Source organism: Thalassophryne amazonica, chromosome 21 (assembly GCF_902500255.1).
Source record: "Thalassophryne amazonica chromosome 21, fThaAma1.1, whole genome shotgun sequence".
Taxonomy (NCBI): Eukaryota; Metazoa; Chordata; class Actinopteri; order Batrachoidiformes; family Batrachoididae; genus Thalassophryne; species Thalassophryne amazonica.
In genome coordinates, this window is record NC_047123.1 from 30,611,100 (window position 1) to 30,623,178 (window position 12,079).

General features: G+C 38.0%; 1 protein-coding gene across 3 annotated transcripts in view; it reads right to left on the reverse strand.

The window, feature by feature from the left end:
* Positions 1-2,705: 2,705 nt before the first annotated feature.
* The window catches only part of LOC117503614 (1-phosphatidylinositol 4,5-bisphosphate phosphodiesterase beta-1-like), a 182,571-nt gene continuing 173,197 nt past the window's right edge, over positions 2,706-12,079 (reverse strand). For 2 of the 3 annotated variants that reach the window (XM_034162872.1, XM_034162873.1), the window contains one exon: positions 2,706-6,236. In XM_034162872.1, coding sequence (XP_034018763.1) covers positions 6,012-6,236 — 225 coding nt within the window. In that variant the 3' untranslated portion in view covers positions 2,706-6,011. The remainder of the gene's footprint in view (positions 6,237-12,079) is intronic. The other variant, XR_004558591.1, reaches the window with a different exon arrangement.

The following is a 12,079-nucleotide window of genomic DNA, read 5'->3' on the forward strand; positions in this document are numbered from 1 at the left end:
ATGCTGTTCACTCAGTCGTACTAGTTTTATGACTAAGTTTGCATTGTGCTGACAAATGTAAGAGCTGGTGCATAATTTAGACATGTATTTCAGTCTTCCAGTGATTCATGCAGGTGTTCAAACTCATATAGGTTCATTACCGAGGAGATGATAGGAAGTAATTTCCTACTCTTGAATTCTGATAAGACTGAAATGATGGTTCTTGGTCCAGCCAGACATCGGCATCAGTTGGCGCTTAATTTGGGTTTGTGTGTTGTGCATCATACGGACAAAGTGAGGAATCCTGGAGTACTTTTCAATCCTACATTGTCTTTTGGCCCCCACATTAGAGACATTATGAGGACTGCCTTCTTTCATCTGCGAAATGTGGCGAGGATTCGTCCCACATCCTGTGTTTGGCTGATGCTGAGACTTTGATACATGCGTTTATTTCTTCCAGACTGGATTATTGTAATGCTTTATTTTCTGGCCTGCCGCAGTTCGAGGTCTTCAGTTGGTACAGAATGCTGCTGCCAGACTTTTGACACAAAGTAGAAGGTTTGACTACATTACTCCCATTCTGGCATCTCTTCATTGGCTACCGGTTTCTGCCAGATCGGATTTTAAGGTTTTATTGTTGTTTATAAAATTGTTCATGGACTGGCACCTTCCTACCTGGTGGACTTGGTTAAGCCCTATGTACCTGCGAGGCCCTTGCGTTCGCAGGGTGCAGGGCTTCTGTGTGTTCCGAGGATGAACAAGAAGTCTGTGGGGTATAGAGCCTTCTCCTACCGTGGTCCGACTCTTTGGAACGATCTACCTGCTGTTATTCGGCAGTCTGACACGGTGGAGACTTTTAATTCAAGACTGAAAACCCACTTTTTTAGACTGTCTTATCATTAATTTAATCTGTTTGTGCTTGCTTTGTAATTTCTTTTTATTCTGCTGTGTTTTATCTTTTTATTGTGCTTTTCTTGCTTTTAATTTTGATTTTAGATTAACTTGTGTTGTGTATTGTGTGAAGCGCCTTGGGGTGACTTTGTCGTGAGTTGGCGCTATATATATTAATAAATTGAAATTGAAATTGAAGTAGGTAACTAAGGTTTCACCTTGCTTCCCTGTAACCACATATGTTCACACTTGCCACACTTGTGCATTACTACACACCAGCCCAGTCACATCAGGGAAACTAGACTTCGATCATGACACCATTGTGTGGTAGCCCATGCTGGAGTATTGTTTTTGGCGCTGTGTATATGCGCTTGTATCAGTAAATAAATAAGTAATCATAATTCAAATTTGGATCAAATTTGGTGGAATGATTGGGGGTCAGCTAAAATTGCTTGACTTTGAGAAACATCGGTTAAAAGTCGAGGTGGCAGACCAAGGTCAGACGCTTTTAGACTGGGGGTATGTATAATTGCTCTGTTTCAAGCAACTGGTCAAACACGGTTCCCTGGTGTGTTTATTGGTAACTTACCAATAAACACGCATATGAATATCTATCTATCTATCTATCTATCTATCTATCTATCTATCTATCTATCTATCTATCTATATATATATATCACCTTTTTCTTGGTTATATGACCTTTGACATTGGGTGACTTTGAAAGGTCAAATTCATTTAGAATGGCTAGTTTGAGTAATCGGTTACAGATTCACCCATGTTTACTATAAACACTATTATTAAGTAATATCTTATTATTGGTGACAAGACCTTTGACTTTCGGTGACTGTGAAAGGTCAAATTTAAGGTGATAACTCTGTAACTGAAAAATTTTAGTGTCATATCTCATCTGCGTGTATTTTCTTGTGGTTTTTGTTGTCATGTGTTTGCTCAGAGCTGGAATTTAGCTTGGAGGGTTTTGCAATATGCTTTTGCTGCTGTTTGAGTTTTGGTTCAGTTTCACGCACCTGTTTGGGTTTTATAGCTGTGTGTGTTTGTTTGGTTTTACCCCCATGTGTGCAACCATTTGGTTTGTCTTCACACCTGTTTCTTATTTCTAATCACACACCTGATTTGAGTTTTAATCCAACCCTATTAGTTCTGCTTATCTCAAGTCTTTGTTTATGATTTAATACTTGTGTGATATTTATTTAAAGTTACACAAAACCGTACGTTATGGTATTACTGAATCACAAACTTGTGTGAATCCATGTCAAAGGTGCAAAATGTGGATTTCTTCAAGTGTTCTAGTATTCACTTTGAAATGTGACACATTTCATCACATTTTTATGCCCTTAGTTTTTTTGAGTGTCTAACATTTCAGACAGACACTTGGACAAGCACATTCGAGTCTAGGATGTTTTGGCCAGAAAATATGGCATAAAGTGGATGTTTCAGCCAGAAATTACATCTTTCACAACCTTTATCTGTTGTAACCCTAATTCTTTGTTTGAATAGAAATGAATATACAGTATCTTTTCCTCATGATGGAAAAATAAGGATAAGAATGATTACTTGGGTTTTTAGTGTATTTGAATGACTAATTCTTATATTATACCAATATTTATCTACATGTCATGTCTGTGGCTGGAATATCCTAGGCTGGAATATTACAGGTGAAAATGCCCTATGGCCAAAATATCTTAGTCCAAGGCACCTGTGGCCAGAACTTCCTAGGCTGGAATATCATAGGCCCAAATGTCTTAGGCTGAAATGGCGGAAACATCCTCGGCCGAAACATCCACCAACCCATTTTTTCCACTTTCATTATTCACTCTTGACATTTGAAATTTCCATTTAATGATGACACAATAGAACATGAAGATGTACAAAATCCAAACACAGTCGACAGCAGACTGACCGAGGAAACGTGAGAATAATAGTAAGACATGCACTTACAGACACGCACGTTTAAGGCCAACAAATAAAAACTGAAACACTGGGTTGAGACCAGCGACAAATCAAAAGACCCACAACTTCACTCCGGCAAAGTACAATAATAGCCACATTTATTTGAATTACAGGCAAGTTCCCTTTACACTATATATATATATATATATATATTTTTTTTATCACCTTCATGTTTTAAGCTTTATGTTTTACATACATTTACATTTCCAGAGTGGATACACTTAGGGTGATGATAAGGAGGGCTGTTAAATAAAGTGGTTCGAGACAAAAAAGACGAACATCCGACATTTCTCATGAGACATCTCAAATACTGCTCATCACAAGCATTACTCAGTAGTGGTACTGTACTAAAAAAAGTGCACATGGTCTAGTCAATATCAGACAGCTTCATATCATATAATACAGTGGCAATTTAAACAGTGATGCATTTCACACATTCAACATCAAACAAGCCAAACCTATTCAAAGACACAGGACTCTCACATCAACATGACACATCTTTATTTTGCTAAAAATAAAAAGAAATTGTACTTACATGTTAGGTAGTCCTTTGCTTTCAACTTGTTTTCAAGAAAAAAACAATTAAAATATACCCTTGACTTAAATAGCTCAAGTTAGTTTGTTAAAGAGGAAACAGACCAATTATTCATAAGACAGAAATCAATAATAAGTTTTACTTTAAAAAATGTATTCCAGTAAAGTTATTTATTATTACTTCTTAAAGTATGGCCTCTTTAAAGTGAGTGTGTAGGACCTAGTGCCATCTAGTGGTGAAGTTACAGATTGCATTAGGCTACTGCCAGTCACAATTTAGTTTCCCTTCAATTTTTTGCTTTCTTGGTGTGGCAGATTCACAGTTCCTTTACTTCCTTTATGACGATAAGCAATATGTATGATCCCACACGTTACAAAAATGAGGGTTCTCAAACTTGCTAGCCCACACTAGCAACCAGTATACAGTGTATAGGGGATTGCTTTCCATGAATTTTGCATTATCTCAGTGCCAAATGTGCACTGAGGCAAACGACAACAAACGGTACACCAATTACATGGGTTCGTTATTTAAGACACCAAACTTTAACAAACAGAAGAATTAGCTAACGTGAACAGTAATGATTCCCCTTTCAATGGTGAAAGATTCACACACTGTAAGCATTTCCCCTCTCGCACTTGTGTGGTTGTTTGCATGTTCACAAGCATCTATAAATGTTGTGGATTAGAAGATTCTTTAAAAGTGTAGATCCCTTGAAGAGCGAAGCCATTTCCACCAAATTTAACTGCAAGATAATGTTCTATAAATGTTCAGTAATGTGTTGCAAGGGTATTGGACTGAAATTCATTCATGATTTGGCTCTACGCAGCTTTTATAACCAGGGAACAAATAATGGTTTGATGCTTTTTTCCACTGTTTTCTGCATTTAAATGGGCACAAACTGCACTTTGTCAAGGAAAAGGGAGCAGTGGATCCTTAACCCTGTGACATGTTTAGTTTCAATATCTGGTTATTAGCATTAGGTCAGCTAGTATTTATCCAGAGAACCACTGGAATGACTGTGTCCAATGAGCAGTTCCTTAGAGAAACCATTGTGAGGCAAACGGTCTTGAAACTTTGTTTTTAAGCTGCTTTCTTGGCCAGGCTTCCCTTGGAAAAGAGATCTTTGTGTCTCAATGGGATTGACCTGGTTAAATACAGTTAAAAAAAAAAGTTTACAATAATGTCTGTCCACAGTCTGTCTTTAACCCCCTATGTTAACATTGTTAATATTGAAATATAAATGTCATATTGATTTGGAGTCATATCGCCCAACCCTCCCTTGAGGTCAGCCTGCTATTATTTAGGATGGGTCGTGACAGACATTTGTTCGTGCACAGTGTTCAAAGCCCTTCTAAGAAGACAGTCTTCAGAATAAAACTACAGTTGTATCTTCTCAATCTCAACATCCTTGTTAATTCAGGCCAGTGAAAGTTTTATATATATATATATATATATATATATATATCAAATAATTCTCTGAGATCGTACATAGCAAAACTGCCAGTGTTAAATGAACCCCAGAAGTCATCTATCTGTGTCCATGCTTTTTAGTGTTAAATAAACACTTCAAAAGTGTAAATGCAATACTTCCTGTGTTAACACAGAGTGTAAGTTTAAAACGGACACTGAAAAAGTGTTAATTTAACACTGTTGATTTTGCTGTGTAACTAAGGGGAGCATTGGTACTTCCATTGCTCCACTTGTCACACATCACATTGGGGCCAGTGTTTTGTTTCGCAAAAATATTCGTGAGAAAATGGATTTACATTGAATTAATACTTCTGCTAAAGACCTACCAAACATTTAAAGTTGTTCAAACACATGCAGACACTGTACAACATAGTTTCCCTTCACCTTCTTCCTGGGCAGCGTTGCCCGTTTTTGTCAAAAGAGTGACAAAAAAAAAAAAGAACAACGGAACAATCACTACGCAATCATATCACTACGCCACATATTATACAACCCAGATGATGATTTAAAAACAAACAGCTAATGTGTATTAAAAAATAGCAGCAACACATAAGCTTAGTTCTGTGAGAACAAAATCGAGAACCAGTAAGCCACCAGTGCCTCTGGGTTAAAACAACGTTACATGGTTACGTAGTGCAAATATGCTAGGTGACTATTTCAACCTTCGCCAACTTTAAAATGAAACATTAAAAGCCTGAAAACGCAACGTTGGGCTTACAGTACAAGTTGACTCCACTTGAATGGTAAATGCCCACCAGAAAACGTTAGCTTGGCACCACACATCTTACGGACAGCCACTACTGTCAATATTATTCTAAAAATGATAAAAAGAAACAATTCTCTCTGTGCAGTAGTTCAAGTAAATTACAGTATTTTCTGTAAATATTTACTGCTTTGCAACACTTGGTGTGGCCGTACCGAAAGAGACGACAACATACAGTGAACATACAAATACACAAATAATACTATTTACATGACACGGTTTTCTGGACAAGACGGCACTCAAGGTAGAGAGGACCTCTACTCACCGATCCAGGCTGAGATTTGATCTAATCCTTCCAATGGTTAATACAAGGACCAAAGGTGGGGCCAGTCTCGTCCTACACGTGTGATCACAATTATCCACCAATCAGTGTCCCAGTGTGAAGCAAATCGCACGTGAGCTCTCTAAAGGGGCGTGTCGTAGACCCGTTCTGAAGAACCATCCTCTGTGTCGTCCTCTGACTGTGTTGCCTTATGGTTGAGCTTTTCCGCAGTCGTAGATGCGGACAGAGTTACATGGGGGCCGTCGTCGTTAAGTTTGGCCTTGCTGCAGTCCTGGACGAACTCTTGGATTTCAACAGGTAGCCGACGAAACTTGTCCTGGTATTCTTGGTCCAGATCGCTCTGGAGCTGCGGAGAGAGGATGGAAGCATCAACTGATATGTCAGCCAGGGGTTTGCAACTCTTGAAGACTGATAATTTGAAGTGAAGGCCACAGGTTAATAAATGACGTGAAAATAATATTGGGTCATGGACTGACTTGTCAACAAGTCATCTGGCTCTAAAAGTGTTGTTTACTGCAGTTGTGTTGTATTAAATGGTGTGTGTACTTATGCAATCCATGCTTTGTGTTTCATATTTTTTTATCGATTGCTTAAAGAAGCGGATGCCTAAATTTACTCAACTGACCAGGACAGGCTATAGATCAATTTATCTATGACTTTACATTTTATCTGAATGAACAGACATGATTTAAAAAATATATTGAGTCAAAAAGGGCAGTCTAATCTAAACAAAAGCTCTGTCCTGACGGACAAGTAGCTTCCCTGGAACAGATATTGTAGAGTCGAGGAAGAAGTGTTTGGGCGCTTATTGACATTTGAATACTTCTTTTTTTGATCCAGAAGAAGTTTGTCAAAAACGTGCACAATATGGCTGCTGAATGAAGCTATATACTAAATATCTTGTCTCTCCAATGATTTGGTGTCCTGTAGCCTAACTGCGAAGTTAAAATCTGATCCAGGTCTTCTATTGCATGTGTCATGTTGTGGGCTACAAGGGGTGACTGAGAAGTTTTGAGAGTGACCCAGGAAAAGTAGGGTGTGGCTCTCCATCTTAGAAATTCTGAGAACCAACATTTCTCAAGACTATATGAAGTTTTGACTCACTAGGTACAATGCTGAGAAATGTCGGTTTCTCAGAATGCAAAAGATGGAGAACCACGCCCTACTTTTTCTGGGTCAGACTCAAAGCTCCTCAAGTGCCCCTTTTATATATGCATTGACCCTGATTTGGTCCAGAAGAAGTTTATGCCCTCTGAACTCACACAAGAGGGTTGTGAGATTAATTTACAGTAGTGTTCAGAATAATAGTAGTGCTATGTGACTAAAAAGATTAATCCATGTTTTGAGTATATTTCTTATTGTTACATTGGAAACAAGGTACCAGTAGATTCAGTCGATTCTCACAAATCCAACAAGACCAAGCATTCATGATATGCACACGCTTAAGGCTATGAAATTGGGCTATTAGTAAAAAAAAAAGTAGAAAAGGGGTGTTCACAATAATAGTAGCATCTGCTGTTGATGCTACAAACTCAAAACTATTATGTTCAAGCTGCTTTTTTAGCAATCCTGTGAATCACTAAACTAGTATGTAATTGTATAACCACAGTTTTTCATGATTTCTTCACATCTGCGAGGCATTAATTTTGTTGGTTTGGAACAAAGATTGTGCTCCTTTACTAGTGTGCTTGGGGTCATTGTCTTGTTGAAACACCCATTTCAAGGGCATATCCTCTTCAGCATAAGGCAACATGACCTTTTCAAGTATTCTGACATATCCAAACTGATCCATGATACCTGGTATGCGATATATAGGCCCAACACCATAGTAGGAGAAACATGCCCATATCATGATGCTTGCACCACCATGCTTCACTGTCTTCACTGTGAACTGTGGCTTGAATTCAGAGTTTGGGGGTCATCACACAAACTGTCTGCGGCCCTTGGACCCAAAAAGAACAATTTTACTCTCATCAGTCCACAAAATATTCCTCCATTTCTCTTTAGGCCAGTTGATGTGTTCTTTGGCAAATTGTAACCTCTTCTGCACATGTCTTTTATTTAACAGAAGGACTTTGCGGGGGATTCTTGCAAATAAATTGGCTTCACACAGGTATCTTCTAACTGTCACAGCACTTATAGGTAACTCCAGACTGTCTTTGATCATCCTGGAGCTGATCAGTGGGTGAGCCTTTGCCATTCTGGTTATTCTTCTATCCATTTTGATGGTTGTTTTCCATTTTCTTCCACGCATCTCTGTTTTGTTTTTTTTTTGTCCATTTTAAAGCATTGGAGATCATTGTAGATGAACAGCCTATAATTTTTTGCACCTGCATATAAGTTTTCCCCTCTCCAATTAACTTTTTAATCAAACTACGCTGTTATTCTGAACAATGTCTTGAACGTCCCATTTCCTCAGGCTTTCAAAGAGAAAAGCATGTTCAACAGGTGCTGGCTTCATCCTTAAATAGGGGACACCTGATTCACACCTGTTTGTTCCACAAAATTGACGACTTCACTGACTGAATGCCACACTACTATTATTGTGAACACCCCCTTTTCTACTTTTTTTTTTTTACTAATAGCCCAATTTCATAGTCTTAAGAGTGTGCATATCATGAATGCTTGGTCTTGTTGCATTTGTGAGAATCTACCGAATCTACTGGTACCTTGTTTCCCATGTAACAATTAGAAATATACTCAAAACCTGGATTAATCTTTTTAGTCACATAGCACTACTATTATTCTGAACACTACTGTATTTGCCAAATATCCTGGGTCATTGATGACTTTGACTTCAGTAATCGTGGTGAAAGACATTAATGCAACACATATGCAAACACAGTAGGTGTCCGAATGTTGTACACTGACCTGTATTTCACCCAGAAAAAGAAGGTCAAGGTCAGTGCCTTCTGAACTCATATAAGAGAGTTATGAGATGAACTTATATCCCAAACATCTTGGGTCTGTGACAATTTGGTGTTGAACTCTTGCATGACTAAAGTCAATTTTTTTACATGCTGGACTGAATTTTGTCCAGAATAAGTAAAGTCAAGCTCATGCGAAAGATGTGAGATAAACATATTGTATACCCATAATATTTTACATCAGTGAGGATTTGGTGTTAAGTAATTGCATGGCAAAACTATTTCTAGAACTCCTGCTTTGTGGCGGGAGCAAAAACTGTATATTTAAAATTCTAAATACAGAAAATATTGAACTGGTAAAAAGATGGTTTTTGCTTTGTAATTCCCACAACACAGAGAACATTAAGACTCATCGCAATAAGTCAAAAAATGACCCCACCTAGTTAAAATTGTCCAAACCGCCACTGGTAAAAATCATCGACTGAGCCAATATGTCACTCACTCACTCACTCACTCACTCACTCACTCACTCACTTTCAAACACTTACACAGGACTGGGTCACGGGGAATTTGTTGTACACTTTGACAAAAGCAATGCTACATATTTTTATAGTAATGTTTAAACACATGCAAAACTTTTGGAAGACAGATTTCTGCATAGGTGCAAGTTCTGCTTCCTTCTATTACACACGACAGCCACTGAACACACAGATTACAGACAGAGTGAATAGATGCAAATACGGCCTTTAAGTGTAATATTCTGCACTGATGAGCCTCCATCTGCTGAGGTAGATGAGGGCCTCGTCTGTATTGGTACACTCCGACAGCTTGTGAGAAGATGCTGTTTTCTCTCAGGCATAGACGCCCCCCCAATGATTACAGATGACATGATTGTATTCGTCTCATTGTGAGCCAATAATTGCTGTAATGCTGATTTCTCTGTTTAACTACCCGGCCGGCTCCCACAGGAGAGCAGTAATTAAAGAAAAAAAAAAAGCCAAGATGAAGCGTGTCAGAGCCTCACAGCTCAATATAATCATGTCAGCATTCAGAGAAATAAAAATAAAAAATAAAAAATTCAGTGAGAATTTCGTTAAAATCTACACTTTTCAGAAAACTTTATTAATTTCTCATTATGAATGCACAGATGAATATATAAGAAAAGAAAATTATAGAAAAAAATAAAGATATATAAGAAAAATAACTATATAAGAAGAAAATAAAAATATCCAAATAAGAAAAAAAACTATTTGGCGCTGAGCCTGAATTATTGCACCTAACCTTAATGTTGCACATACAAATGATTTATTGTGCATTTTGAGTTGTTGCACATATGAGCAGCTGCAGCAGCTTGTTAATATTGCACATTTATATTGCGTAATACTTGTATGAAAGAAGTGCTGATGAGCTGCAGTAAGGCGAGGAGGGAGCAGCTATTGTGTGGATGAATGGCTGAGGTGGAGTTGGAACACTTAATGATCGCTACTCTTTTGCTAAAAGATCCACTAGATCAACTCGGGTCAATCCACTAGATTAGAGATCCACAGAGGTCAATATTGTAGCACTTCAAGTTTTTAAAACACTAAATCAAGTTAAAAAATGACTAGAAATGGGACGGTACTTTCTGAAACAACTGCTTCAGTCAGTGGTTTAAAGGATTCCAGCACCCCCCCCCACACACACACACACACACTCACACTCACACACACACTACCCTTAATTGGAGTAAGCAGGTACAGAAAATTAATTAACAAATTCTTCAGAGCATTTGAAAACAAATTTTCCTAAGCAAACCTTTTCATTCATTTAGAAGGAGAGAGCATATCTCACCCATATTGGTCTCTCTTCATTGGCTTCCTGTTAATTCTAGAATAGAATTTAAAATTCTTCTTCTTACTTATAAGGTTTTGAATAATCAGGTCCCATCTTATCTTAGGGACCTCATAGTACCATATCACCCCAATAGAGCGCTTCGCTCTCAGACTGCAGGCTTACTTGTAGTTCTTAGGGTTTGTAAGAGTAGAATGGGAGGCAGAGCCTTCAGCTTTCAGGCTCCTCTCCTGTGGAACCAGCTCCCAATTCAGATCAGGGAGACAGACACCCTCTCTACTTTTAAGATTAGGCTTAAAACTTTCCTTTTTGCTAAAGCTTATAGTTAGGGCTGGATCAGGTGACTCTGAACCATCCCTTAGTTATGCTGCTATAGACTTAGACTGCTGCGGGGTTCCCATGATGCACTGAGTGTTTCTTTCTCTTTTTGCTCTGTATGCACCACTCTGCATTTAATCATTAGTGATTGATCTCTGCTCCCCTCCACAGCATGTCTTTTTCCTGGTTCTCTCCCTCAGCCCCAACCAGTCCCAGCAGAAGACTGCCCCTCCCTGAGCCTGGTTCTGCTGGAGGTTTCTTCCTGTTAAAAGGGAGTTTTTCCTTCCCACTGTTGCCAAGTGCTTGCTCACAGGGGGTCGTTTTGACCGTTGGGGTTTTTACGTAATTATTGTATGGCCTTGCCTTACAATATAAAGCGCCTTGGGGCAACTGTTTGTTGTGATTTGGCGCTATATAAATAAAATTGATTTGATTTGATTTTTCAAGTGCTTTGATATGATGAATCATTTTCTGTTGTGTTTCTGAAGTATTATGGAACAACTATTTAATTTTTGAGTGTTTCAAAACAGTAAATGGTCATGATGCAACTGGTTTGTTTGGTTCAAAGATTCAAAAACATTTCAAAACATATTGAAATACAATGGCTGTCTGAAACAACTGTTTCATTTTTGAGTGTTTAAAAAAACAGTAAATGGTCACGATGCAACTGGTTCATTTGGTTCAAAAACATTTCAAAACATATTGAAATATAATGGCTGTCTGAAACAATTGTTTCATTTTTGAGTATTTCAAAACAGTAAATGTAAATTGTCATGATGCAACTGGGTCATTTGGTTGAAATATTAAAAAAAAAAGTCAAAACATTGTTTCAATCTTAAGGGTTATTCCGTATGAAATCATCAGATTTTACAAAATCTTCCTGGGTCACCGACTCGGATTGTCATGATTTTTTTTTTTTTACACGAGTACCCACATTCGTCTGATGAACACATGCAAAATATTTCTGCTTAATTCCAAGTAGTTTTTTAGATCTAATTTTTTAATCAGGGTACCCACAATCCTATTTTACACTCATGAATGCATTTTGAGATTTTTCATTTTTAAAAGGCATTATCTCAGCTAAAAATGCAGATTTGAATGCTACAAAGTACTTGTCTCTGTGCTATTAACGTGCACCTCACGTAGAGAAAGACAGGAAAGATGCATGTTGAAG